Below are 12,677 nucleotides of genomic sequence, written 5' to 3'. Positions count from 1 at the left end.
CAAACCCTAGACCTCAGACTCACCACCTCCCGGCCAGGGCAGGTAAGGCTCAGGGGAGAGGGTTGTACTGGAGAAAGCACAGGGCATGAGTACTCACCTTCACGTCCTTCAGCACCAGCCCTTCCAGCCCCTCCCGGATCACCCGGTTTATCATGTCAGCCAGGTCCGAAGCTTTCTGAGGGACAACGGAAGAAATGCTGAAGTTGGTATGAGAATAGACAGGGTGCTAATGAGAGCAAGGTGGGGTGGTTCTTTTCACATACTAGTGAAGTGCCCACTGGAAACCTCTAGCTGGAATATAAGGGACAGCGGGTTTGCAAATAGAACCCTCCCAACTAGAGAGCTACTGTGCTTGGAGACAAAGGGTGCTGACCTAGGAGGACTTTTGATGCCCTGAGTGAACACCAGGAGATACACAGCAGTCAAAAGCAGACACATCAACAGCTCCCTTATGAGTAATTTAGACTCTTTATCCCAGTCACACTAGATAGGCTCTCTGCCAGCTTTCAAACCACTAGGACCCTGCCTGGGCTAGGGTCTTCACACACCGTGACTTGCTTCATTTCTGAAAACATGATCCTGTTGGGAATTTCAACCATGTTGTCATGAAGAAACTTCCGTCGCTCACACAGGGGTCTAAGGGGGACAGAAGAGCAGAGGTCAGGCTAGGATTCTCCCACCTCTACCCTATTAGGATTTCTGAGAAGGGAAGGGACAGTGTTAAAACTTCTGCTTCATGAGAGGGTTGCCATGGATTAAAGCCCTCAGTGTAGGGATCAGCAAATGGCATAATGGTTATGTCGCTGGACTCCCATACTGCCCCTCATGCCAGGCAGGTGTGCGTGTGTGCCCAAGATCCCGAGAGGAGAATGGAGGAGAAAGGATTATGGCGTGGCCATCCCCCTTTGGGGGTGACTTCTCGCTTTCTGTCTCTCCAGCAAGCATATGCAGTACATACCCTATAGCAAAAATCTCCACCCCTCCACCGAAAAAAGAAAAACCCTCGGTGCAGAAGTTCTATCAAGGGCTGTAAGGGTGCCATCATGACCAAAAATGGTCATCTGTGAGCCATGCCTCAGAGCCAGTTCATAGTTGTAGTTCCGGTTTCTACTTTAGTGAGCCACGAGAGAACTAGACTCTAAACAAGACTATATGAAGTCTGGGCCCACTTGAAAAATGACTCCAACAAGGGGGACCAACAGATAGCATAATGGCTACGTCGCTGGACTACCATGTAGTCGACTGCAGTTTGAGTCCTGGACCTGGTGGCTTAAACTCACGCTAGGCGCATGTGCATGTGTGCCCAAGATCCCAAGAGGAGAAGAGATTGCAGTGTGGCCATCCCCCCTAGGGGGTGATTTCTCATTTTCTGTCTCTGTCTTTCTGGCGAGCACATGCATGCCCTATAGCAAAAATCCTCTCCAAAAAAGAAGGAAAGAAAAATGACTCCAACTCTAGTTTTTTATCCACTGTACCTGACTATGCCAAGCCCAAGGCTGTCCGGTCCTTGGGTCAGCAGGCTGATAAAGGCCTCAGGATCCCACACCCAACTCCTCCCCCACCAGTGCCCTCCTACTTCCTCCCCTTCCACAGTCACAAAAATGGCTGCTACAGGGGCAGTGGGGGCAGGAACACATGAACGTGGGAAGGACCAATCCTGGTTTCTCAGTCCTGTGCATTCGATGTAGCTAATTCAAGACTGTTAATTCTCCCCAGGACAATCCCACCCGTAGCTTCCCCATGCAATCAGGAGCCTCTCCTGAAGTCGTAACCTGAGAGCTGAAATAATCTGCCTTATGCCCCCACAGTGCTACAGAGCAAAGCCCCACTGTGCTCACAGTCTGTTTCTCAGCTTTTATAAGGAAACATCTTTGGGGGGGTTGAATTTATTCTGTGACCTAAGCTCTTAGAGATGAGTTGGAGCCAATAAAGCTCTTCCTCACACAGAATGGGGAATTGACCCTGCTTCTAGCTCCCTCCTAACACTGCCGGGCTCCTGGGCACAAGGGCATAGGTGCCAGGCTCCCTTCCCATTCCTTCCTTTCCAACCTGATCCCCCTACTTCAGTACTCAGTAAATGAAAATACATTCCTAGCAGTTCCTGGGTTTATAGATGCTAGCCAGGGTCTGCTGGCAGCGTGGTAGTTAAGGTGGCTGGATCTCACATATGGCCAATTGCAAGGTTTGAGCCCCAGACCCAGTGGCTTAAAAAAGATGCTGGGCGTGTGTGCATGTGTACCCAAAATCCCAAGAGGAGAGGGGAGAAGGGACTGTTGTGTGGCCATTCCCCATGGGGGATAATGTCTCACTTTCCTTTTCCCTCTCTGATTCTCTCCAGTGAGTACATGTGCCCTAGAGCAAAAATTAAACAAAACAAATAAAAAAGACAGGTGTGAGGCAGCAGGTGGCTCAGAGAGTAAAGCTGCTGGATCCTACATAACTATGTATTCAAGCCCTGGACCCAGTGACTTGAAAAATACGTGAGGCACACGTGTATGTCCAATATCCCAAGAAGAGAATGGAAAGGAAGGGATTATGGCCTGGCCATCCCCCTGGGGAGTGGAGGGGTGATTTTTCACTTTCCCTCTAACTCTCTCTCTTCCTCTCTCTGGTGAACACATGTACCCTACAGCAAACTAAAAAACAATAATAAAAAAAGATAGGTGCTAGCTAACTCACCTGTCCATCAAGCTGACGTCATTAAAGTAGATACAATCAAAAACAAACAGGCAGACATTAGCATCCTGGAAGGCAGCTTTCTGTAAGTGAAAATGAAATAGTAGGTAGACAAGGGACATAAGTCAGATGGCATGAAAACTGTAGTGCCAGTCTGGAGTCTCTGACTCTCCTGATAGAAAAGTCCCATTTGTGCTTCAGAGCCCCTAGGCCATCAGGGTATTTAGTAGATGACTTTGTATGGAAAGCAGCCCCATTGTAAATTCCTAATACCAGCTCCTTTATATGTGGCAGAAGGAGGCAGAGGAGGAGAAGGAAGACGAGGAAAGAAGAAAAATAAGGCCTGTCTAAGCTCAAAACCAAGTTCAGAAGCACATAAGCCCTCCCTAAGTGACTCGTCCCTCCCTTTCCACACTGCATGTGTGTGCATGCACATACATGCCTTCATTCTCATATGTACAGCCCTGAGTCAGTACCTTGTGCACTCCCAGAGTCCCAAAGGGCAGCGGTTTGCCTGTCTTGTTGTCAATCAAGAGCACCTCTGAGTCCAAGATCATACTGTGGCCCCCAGGAAAAGCCTGGGGGATGTAGTCCTTAAAGTGGGCCACCTGGAAGTAGAAGGGTAACTATGGTGAGGGGTGAATGGACGGCAGGGACCCAAAGCCTAGCCACAAAGAGCAAAGCCCAGCCCCAGAAGGAATACAGAACATGTGGAAGGTCAGCAAATGTGTGAAGCACAGCTAGGCTTTGTCTGCCACCTGGACAACAGGAGCACGATGGGTGTCTTAGTACCTGTCCAGACCCAAGAAGAGGTCAGCCTGTGTTGTCACTTTCTATGGGCTGTACAAAAGGCAGTTTGAAAGGGAAAAGGAAGAAACAGTGAGCATGTAGGGGGAGGAGGTGGAGGCAGACAAATATGAAAGGGAGGGAGGAGGAGGGGAAGGCGGGGAGGCAAAGGTGAGTGTTGCTGCAGAAGATGGGTGAGTATCAGGCTCAGGGTAGGGGAGAAGAGTCTGGCTGGAAAGGAGACAGGAAGAGATGAGCTCCCTCAGGAGCTCCAAGGAAATACGAGCAGGTCTTCTTTAAGGAGGAGCTCAACTCAGCCATCTACAGAATGAGTAAGAGGCTGTTTGGAATTTTTTTCTGATGAAGGTACAGCCCTAATCTTTGACAGCTCCCACACAGGGAGAAGCCCCACTGTTACCTCTGGTAGCCCTCACCAATTGATGGCAGCAGTGGGCTTCAGGAAGCACGAGGGGCCAGTCCTCACCTCATTTATAAGGGCACATAGCCAAGATGCCTGAAGCAGGAGCAGGAGCAGACAAGGCTGCGCATCCACCCCTCTCCCGCCTTCAGTCCCTAACCCAGCCCTTTAGGAAAGCACAGGAAAGGCCAGGGATAAGTGAACCTTGGGTGCAGAAAAGGGCTAGTTCTAGAAGGCTATGCTCAGACTTCTTCCTGGGTCACAGGGGATATCATCCAATGCCAAGCTCACAGGAGCAGTTCCTCAGAATGTTACAGCACCCCACAGAACTAGTGAACCTGCACTGAAGCTCCAGGTGGAGCCCACTGCCTAGCTCTTTCAGAACAGCTGAAACAAATGGCCTGGATGCTCTGTCTCCAGTGCTCCAATGGAATGTAAGGCTGGGGGAGCACATGGGCCACATGACAGGTCCTCCCAGCCCCTGGGGCTCCAAATATCTAAATCTGAGCTAGGGAAGAAGGGAGTAGCAAGGACAGGCATTCTATCTGCTCATAAGCACCTGGAGCCAGATGTTCCAACTGCTTCTCCCTGAAGACACCCCCTAATGCTCTCCATGACCCTGGGAGCTGAGAAGGGCTGGGGAATGAGGTTCTTAATGCTGCCTCCGCCCAACCCAACCCTATAATTAGGGCAGGAATCTGAGCTCCCAGATGCCCCATGGGATTGTGTTTACATCAGAATAGAAGCTTTGTGAGGCCCAGAACTTTTGTTCATTTCTCTCACTACTGTATGCCTAGGATAGTGCACAAGCATTTGATAAATAATGAACAAACTAATGACAGCCCAAAAGCCTCTGTAATGAGCCTAATAATCTAGGTCAGGTGAGCATATGGGACATGGGAATGCAAAAATCGTGCACAGCAACTCACTGTCTGAGCTCTACCTTGACATCACTGTGGGTGGGGGAACCACCACTGTCCCAGGGAGCTCTGTCCCGACTCTCCCAAGTCTGGAATCTGGCTGTCCCTGCTGGGCAGCCCTTCATTATCAGAAGATTTGAAAAATGAATAAATAAATCAATTAATTTGTTCATTCAACAAATGAAACAAAAACCCCTGTTATGTATCGGGACCAGAATGGCTATGGAGCTCTGGCCTGGAGATTCTTAGAGACAGGAAGGGAAAAGACAGTCCTGGTGGAAAGGAAGGGACCATACCTTGTGAGGCAGGACGGGCTTGAGACTGCGGCTGAAGTAGCTGAAGTGGTCTCCGTTCTTATGCACCTGGACTCGCTCGCCATCGTACTTGATCTCAGAGAACATGCCATTAGGACACTTCTTCATCGCGTACTCGATGGACTTACAGGCTTCAGCCTTGGGGTGGGAAAAGAAAAGCCTTGTGGTAGGGAGACTCAATAAAGGGCTGCTTAGTAGGGACTGCCAAAGAGCCCAGAACTGGGTCAGCTAGGACAAGACAGGGTCCTGGGGACTGACTGCCCGTAGAGTAGGCTCCAGGACAGGTTCTTTCTTCTCAGCACAAGAGGTACTAAAGGTTAAGGTAAAAGAGTACAGGTAGGTGATAGGCTAGCAGGGTGCTAGTGATCAGGGATCCCTGGATAGAACATTCAGATCCAGGAGTACTCACATATGTGTAAGCCAGCCTGACTCAGACAACAATGGCTACCATCAGCAGTTATATCTGACCAGACCTCACCAGGAGGGTTGAGACTTGTGAATCATGACAAGCAGGGGCAGGGCAGCACTCCCTACCAGCATGGGCTGCACAGGCGTCATCAGCGAGGCCTGAACACTCAGAGTCCGTCTCCGGCCTGGCTGCTTTTCCACCTCCTGCTCGTTGCGAAGAACCCGCTCCACCACATCTTGCAAGTTGCGTGAAGCTTTGAAGGCTTCGTAGGCATTGGGGTCAAGAGCATCTAAACTGCCAAGGGGAACAGGGCATGGAAATAAAATAACTGCTGTTGACCTCATAGCTTTGGACAGAGAAGAGCAATCCTAATCTGTTGGGAAGGATTTGTGTTCTGTTGTCAAAAGACTTCATAAGGAATTTTTAAAAACTCTTTGAAAATTTAGTTATTTTAAGACACTCTGCCTGCCTGGATGCCACCTTATCAGAGGAAGCAGCTATAGAAAGGTATTATTATCTCCATTTTCCATGAGAAAATGGAGGCAGACACAGGTCAATGATATATCAGCCCCACAGGAAGTAAGAAGGCAGAACGAAGACAAAGCAAGACTGGGATTCCAAAGTCCTGACTCTGGTGGGAACAAAGGCAGCTGGCAGCTCAGCTGCCCGGAGCTGATACTTACACATGTTTTGCACCTGAGTTCATTTTCAGATCATGTTTGATCAACCTGATGATGCACTTAAGGTCATTGGCTGTACACCTAGGGGGATGAGGCACAGTCACTTAAGCTTTGAAGAGTTCTATCCCCGCAAACCTTCCTTCCCAAGTGATTCCATCCCCAGTAGGTGTGGTTGGACTGGGGCAGCTCCCCACCTGGAGGCAATGTCATGCAGGGCCTGCTGCTGCTCATCCTCCTTTGTGAGCTTCGAGAGCCGCAGGAGGAATTCATCCACTTCCTGGATGGTAAGGAGGCTCTTGGCAGCTGGGGGGAAAGACTTGCTCTGCTCAAAGAAGACTCTGATTGTCTCTGATACGTCACCCTGTCTCCAAAAACCAAAATGCCACTGCTGCAACCCCAGGTGGCCAAGTATACTCCCCAGGACAAAAGATGAATCAAGAGATTTCTATTATAGCTCCTGCCCTCAACTCAACATATCTGCCTCATTTTTTTTTTTTTTAAAGACAGATTTTGCACATGCACTCACTGGAGAGAGAGAGACAGAAAGCAGAAACTCACCCCCACTAGAGGGATGGCCACACTGCAATCCCTTCTCCTCCATTCTCCTCTAGGGATTTTGGGCATGCATGCGCACATGCCTGGCATGAGTTTTAAGCCATCAGGTCTGAGACTCAACCATGGTTGACTATGTGAGAGTCTAGCAATGTAACCATTACTCCATCTGCTGATCCCTCTACCTCACTTCTTAGAGACTCTATCCCATCCACAGCCCCTAGAAGGGGCATGTCTATGAAACATAGGATCTGCCCACTAGCCTTAGCTAAGAAGAGATACAAGAACTTATACAGGATTGTACCAATTTGATTCCTGCTTAGGAATCTGAATTAAGAGACAGACACGGTGTTCAGATAACGGGGGTGTATGGATGGAAAATTCTAGTGTCAAGGCTGGAGTCATGATCAAAGCTGAATGAACAGACCAAAGCCCAAGTTATAGGAAGGAAAAAGGTGAGAAAAAAAGGCCAAAACAAGAGCCCCAAGAAAGAAAGGCATCAGTCTCAAATCCTGACTTTTGAGATCCAGGCCTTTTATAGCTCTGCAGTGGTATTGGTTTCAGTCCTCTGAAACTTAAGAAATTAGCAGCTGCAGCCTCATATTCTGCTCCCCCATAGTAGAAGTTTGCTCAAATGGGTTTCAGCTTTTGAAACTAGCATGTGCCCCAACCAGAAAAAAGAAGGGTGCAGGTGCCTGGCTTGGCAGAACCCCACCTGGAATGCGGCCTACCCTCTCCTTTATCTGACCTGCTCCAGGTCCCGTGCCATATCATCTGGGTTGCAGTTAAAAATGCGGCTGAAAAGCTTCACAATCTGCTTGTCATTCAAGTTGTAAACACTCTTAATGACACCTGGCAGCAGCAGCTTCACTGTTAGGTAGACATCACCGTGGAAACCATCTGGCAACAGAAGAAAGGAACGCTTCTTGAGAAATGAGCTTAAAAAAATACATACATAAACCCAAGGGAGCAGAGACTGAGAGATCTACATGTAGGTGCCTGTGCTGTGACAGCGCCCTGGGCACATCACTTCGGCCAGAGTTCAGCGGCTGGTGGTTTATGTGTCTGTCTCACCTTCCGTCTGTGGATGTATCCCTACTGGGCAGAACTGCGACTTTTACTTTATGTCTCCAGTTACAAGCACATTACAGATACTTGGTGACAATTAGTTAAATGAACAAAAGAAACAGAGTTGGAAGATTTTTATCCTAGGCTGTGTATGCAGTTCATAAAAACCTAATCAGATATGTAGGATAGTGAATTTCCCTCCAGTCTAGTCAAATGAAATGGATTCTTCTGTCCTCCTAGGAGCAGAATAGGGGCTGAGAAAGAAAGGTGCCAAAATGCTGTAAGCAGAATTGGCTACGTAATTTGTGGGGTCCAGTGCACAATACAAATGCAGAACCCCTTCTTCAAAATTACTAGGAATTTCAAGACAGCAAAAGCAGAGCATTAAGCCAAGTCTGGGACCCTGTGCAGTGGTACATTTCACATGCCCATGAAGCCAGCCATGAGCTCTTATGAGACAAAGCCCATTTGGGATGCTCATGGCCCTACCTCCTGCTGTGCCCTTCTGTAGGAAGTCCTGGATGATCTGGGTCTTCGTGTTGTAGCTAGGATTGTCAGCCACCATAGCACACAACTTTCGAAACTCTCGTAGCAGACAGTCCTTGTGCTTGGGGTCACATTTGCTTGAAGACAGACTTGCCTTAGGACTAGGGCTTGAGGGAGCTTCCCCAGAGTTGTTGGGCTTGGCTGTTAAAGAGACAAATAACAGAGGTGACTCATTTTGCCTTTCTGAGGAGGAAAGAAACTAACAGGTATTCTATGCTGCTGGTGCTTCACTTAATTCCCCGCAAGAGCCCTTTGGAGTAGATATCATACATATCTTGTGGGTAGAGTAATGGAGGTCAAGTAACTTTCCTAAATCTCACAGACAGTAATGGTAAAAGAACAATGATACACGAAGCAGCAGACCAGACTGATATGCATTTCTTTATGTGAGAGCTGCACAGAACAAAAGCTGTCTTTATGACAAGAGTGGTCAGGAGGATCTTAGAACAATTGCAGAGCTGACCCCCAGAAAAGTCAGGATGAGAAAAGAAGAAATAAAGAAACATATTGCTATTAATAAATGTGCATGATTGCTGTCACAACGGTACAGCAGTAAAAGGATGTTCTGCCAGACTGACCCATACGGGAGGGTTCTGGGTTTGCATCCAGAGACTTCTCTGAGTATTCTGGACACGTGCGTGCCCATGATCCAGGGCTGGCTGAAGATGCAAGTTGAACATGGCATCAAGACCCTGCTGGGATGCTAACTCTCTTACTCATAGAACAAATATATAAACTTAGAAGAAAAAAGACGATCAAGTTCAATGTCCTCTTATTAACGAGAATAAGCCAGAGAAGAGCAGATGACTTCCAGGATCACCACCTCTTTGGTGGCAAAGCTGGGACAAGGATACCACCAAGAAAGTCAGATCCCACTAGTGTGCTCCAACATTCCCACCCTTGTCACTCAAACTTTTCTTTTTAAACTTTGCCAGAGGGAGCGTATACTCGCCGGAGCGAGACAGGGCAAGTGAGTGTGTGTGTGTGTGTAGCAGAGGTGTGGGGGGGTGAGAAAGCATCTCCCAAAGAATGGTCATGTTGCAATCCTTTTTAAGATTTTTGGATGCATGCACACATGCCCAGTACGTTTTTCAAGCTCCTGGGTCTGGGAATCAAATGCACAGTTGGCCATGTGGGATCCAGCCCCATTAACCACACCACTGGCTGGCCCAACCTTCTTACTGTCAAAATTAAAGGTTAGTCAATGTATAGGGTTTTCCTATAGATACCTAAAAATAATTACATACAACTTTTCAGTGAATCTCTTCCACTTCCTTGTGACTATTTACAAAGCAAATTTCACTCTGCAAGCTTCTAACGTGGCCATTAGCAGACTGGCTGCTGAGGGAAAGTTCAGCTTCTTGCTTGAGCTTTGTAAATTATAAAGTCATCTTCATTTCGCACCTGGAGTCTAAACAGGATCTTAAGGAACAAAATCTACAAAGGGATGATGTTCAGCCAAGTTGCAAGAACTAGAACACAGGCCAGCAGGTGGTGTAGTGGTTAAGGTGCTGGACCCCCCACATGGCCAACTACAATTCAAGTCCAGACCCAGAGGCTTGAAACTCATGATGGACGTATGTGCATGTGTGCCCAAAATCCTGAGGATAGAATGGAGGAGAGGAAACTCTGGAGTGGCCATCCCCATGGGGGTGTCTTATGCCTTCTATCTCTCTGTCTCTCAGGTAAGTGCACATGCCCTATGGCAAAATGTCTAAAAAATAAAAAAAAAGAACTAGAGCACGGCATTTCTTAACTCTCCCAAATTCCATCCTTAAGGCCTAGGCCCTTTCAGAAACATGCTGTTCTAGGGGCCAGTAGGTGGCAAGGTGGCTAAGGGCACTGGATTCCCACATGGCCGACTACAGTTCAAGTGCCAGACTTGGAAGCTTACTTTCTCACTTTCTCTCTCTCTCTCTGTCTCTCTCTCTGTCCTTTGCTGGTCAAAGTAAACTAAATAAATGAATAAAGTTAAATAAAAAAAATTCTTAAAAAACCTCAAGAGCTTTAAAATAAAAATCCTGTAAAGTTAGGTGCCATTTTTGTCAAGTTACCTCTTATAGTCTTTTAAAAAAAAAAAAAAAAAAGTTTAATTTTCTTTATTATTATTTTTAAATTTGCCATAGGGCATGTGCACTCACCAGAGAAAGAGAGGAAAAGTGAGAAACTAAGCTGCCGAGTCCAGGACTTGAACCATAATTGGCCATGTGGTAGTCCAGCGCCTCAACCACCATGCCACCTGCTGTCTTCCCCTTTACACAGTCTTTGGGTGAACACTATGGGGTAGCCAAGGCAAGTGTTGCCGCTCCTACTTTACAGACAAGGCCACAGAGGCTCAGAGAGGTAAAGACGCATTAGGACTCTGAGCTGTCAAGACATAATGCTCAGACCAGAACTCAAGTCTTCTGTCCTTAGGTCTAGGCTTCTTTCAATCCCTAAACAGCCTCTGGGTCCAAGTGGTTTAGCTTTACCTATTTTTTTCAACTGAGTAAATCAAAAGAATATCTCTACCCAAAAAATGAGGCAATAGGGTGTAGGGTAAAAGAACTTTCTTGATCATAAATAGGCTTAATAAAAGTACTTTAGGGCCAACCCCATGACCTAGTAGTTGAAAGGGCCAGATCCCGCAGGGTTGACCATGTGGTTCACATTTCAGACCCGGCAGCTTGAAAGACATGCTGCATGCGTGTGTGTGTGCCAACTGCAATTCAAGTCCAGACCCAGAGGCTTGAAACTCATGATGGACGTATGTGCATGTGTGCCCAAAATCCTGAGGATAGAATGGAGGAGAGGAAACTCTGGAGTGGCCATCCCCATGGGGGTGTCTTATGCCTTCTATCTCTCTGTCTCTCAGGTAAGTGCACATGCCCTATGGCAAAATGTCTAAAAAATAAAAAAAAAGAACTAGAGCACGGCATTTCTTAACTCTCCCAAATTCCATCCTTAAGGCCTAGGCCCTTTCAGAAACATGCTGTTCTAGGGGCCAGTAGGTGGCAAGGTGGCTAAGGGCACTGGATTCCCACATGGCCGACTACAGTTCAAGTGCCAGACTTGGAAGCTTACTTTCTCACTTTCTCTCTCTCTCTCTGTCTCTCTCTCTGTCCTTTGCTGGTCAAAGTAAACTAAATAAATGAATAAAGTTAAATAAAAAAAATTCTTAAAAAACCTCAAGAGCTTTAAAATAAAAATCCTGTAAAGTTAGGTGCCATTTTTGTCAAGTTACCTCTTATAGTCTTTTAAAAAAAAAAAAAAAAAAGTTTAATTTTCTTTATTATTATTTTTAAATTTGCCATAGGGCATGTGCACTCACCAGAGAAAGAGAGGAAAAGTGAGAAACTAAGCTGCCGAGTCCAGGACTTGAACCATAATTGGCCATGTGGTAGTCCAGCGCCTCAACCACCATGCCACCTGCTGTCTTCCCCTTTACACAGTCTTTGGGTGAACACTATGGGGTAGCCAAGGCAAGTGTTGCCGCTCCTACTTTACAGACAAGGCCACAGAGGCTCAGAGAGGTAAAGACGCATTAGGACTCTGAGCTGTCAAGACATAATGCTCAGACCAGAACTCAAGTCTTCTGTCCTTAGGTCTAGGCTTCTTTCAATCCCTAAACAGCCTCTGGGTCCAAGTGGTTTAGCTTTACCTATTTTTTTCAACTGAGTAAATCAAAAGAATATCTCTACCCAAAAAATGAGGCAATAGGGTGTAGGGTAAAAGAACTTTCTTGATCATAAATAGGCTTAATAAAAGTACTTTAGGGCCAACCCCATGACCTAGTAGTTGAAAGGGCCAGATCCCGCAGGGTTGACCATGTGGTTCACATTTCAGACCCGGCAGCTTGAAAGACATGCTGCATGCGTGTGTGTGTGTGTGTGTGTGTGTGTGTACTCAAAATCCCAACAGAATGGCAAAATGGAGGAAAAGGGATTGCAGGGTTGCCATGCCCCATTAGGGGGTGCTTTTTCCCTCACCCTACCCCCACATCCTCTCTGGAGAATGCACACACCCTTTAGCAAAACAGAACTTTAAAAAAAGGAAGAAAATAGCAATATGGTATTCAAACTTAATTCTATCAATAATCACATTAAGGGACCAGCAGATGGTATAATGGTTACATCGTTGGACTCTGTCCACATAGTTGACTGCTGTTTGAGTCTCAGACCGGGCAGCTTAAAACTCACACCAGGCGTGATCCCGAGAGGAGAATGGAGGAGAAGGGATTGCAGCGTGACCATCCCCCCTGGGGGGTGATTTCTCACTTTCTGTCTCTATGTCTCTGTCTGTCTGTCTGGCGAGCGCACGCACTCTACA

At 47.1% G+C, this 12,677-nt stretch overlaps 1 protein-coding gene across 3 annotated transcripts in view; it reads right to left on the bottom strand.

Moving 5' to 3' along the window:
• LIG3 (DNA ligase 3) overlaps window positions 1-12,677 on the bottom strand; it is a 28,219-nt gene that overhangs the window by 7,531 nt on the left and 8,011 nt on the right. For all 3 annotated transcript variants that reach the window (XM_027774154.1, XM_006154389.3, XM_006154392.3), the window contains exons 4-13: window positions 8,313-8,510; window positions 7,504-7,655; window positions 6,398-6,564; window positions 6,207-6,284; window positions 5,649-5,817; window positions 5,097-5,252; window positions 3,153-3,284; window positions 2,680-2,759; window positions 549-636; window positions 98-175 (exon numbers count right to left, since the gene is read on the bottom strand). In XM_027774154.1, coding sequence (XP_027629955.1) covers window positions 98-175; window positions 549-636; window positions 2,680-2,759; window positions 3,153-3,284; window positions 5,097-5,252; window positions 5,649-5,817; window positions 6,207-6,284; window positions 6,398-6,564; window positions 7,504-7,655; window positions 8,313-8,510 — 1,298 coding nt within the window. The remainder of the gene's footprint in view (window positions 1-97; window positions 176-548; window positions 637-2,679; window positions 2,760-3,152; window positions 3,285-5,096; window positions 5,253-5,648; window positions 5,818-6,206; window positions 6,285-6,397; window positions 6,565-7,503; window positions 7,656-8,312; window positions 8,511-12,677) is intronic.

This window comes from Tupaia chinensis, unplaced genomic scaffold (genome assembly GCF_000334495.1).
Source record: "Tupaia chinensis unplaced genomic scaffold, TupChi_1.0 Scaffold000407_4, whole genome shotgun sequence".
NCBI lineage: Eukaryota > Metazoa > Chordata > Mammalia > Scandentia > Tupaiidae > Tupaia > Tupaia belangeri.
Note: the sequence above shows the minus strand (reverse complement) of the source record. Positions and strands in the feature narration are given on the sequence as shown.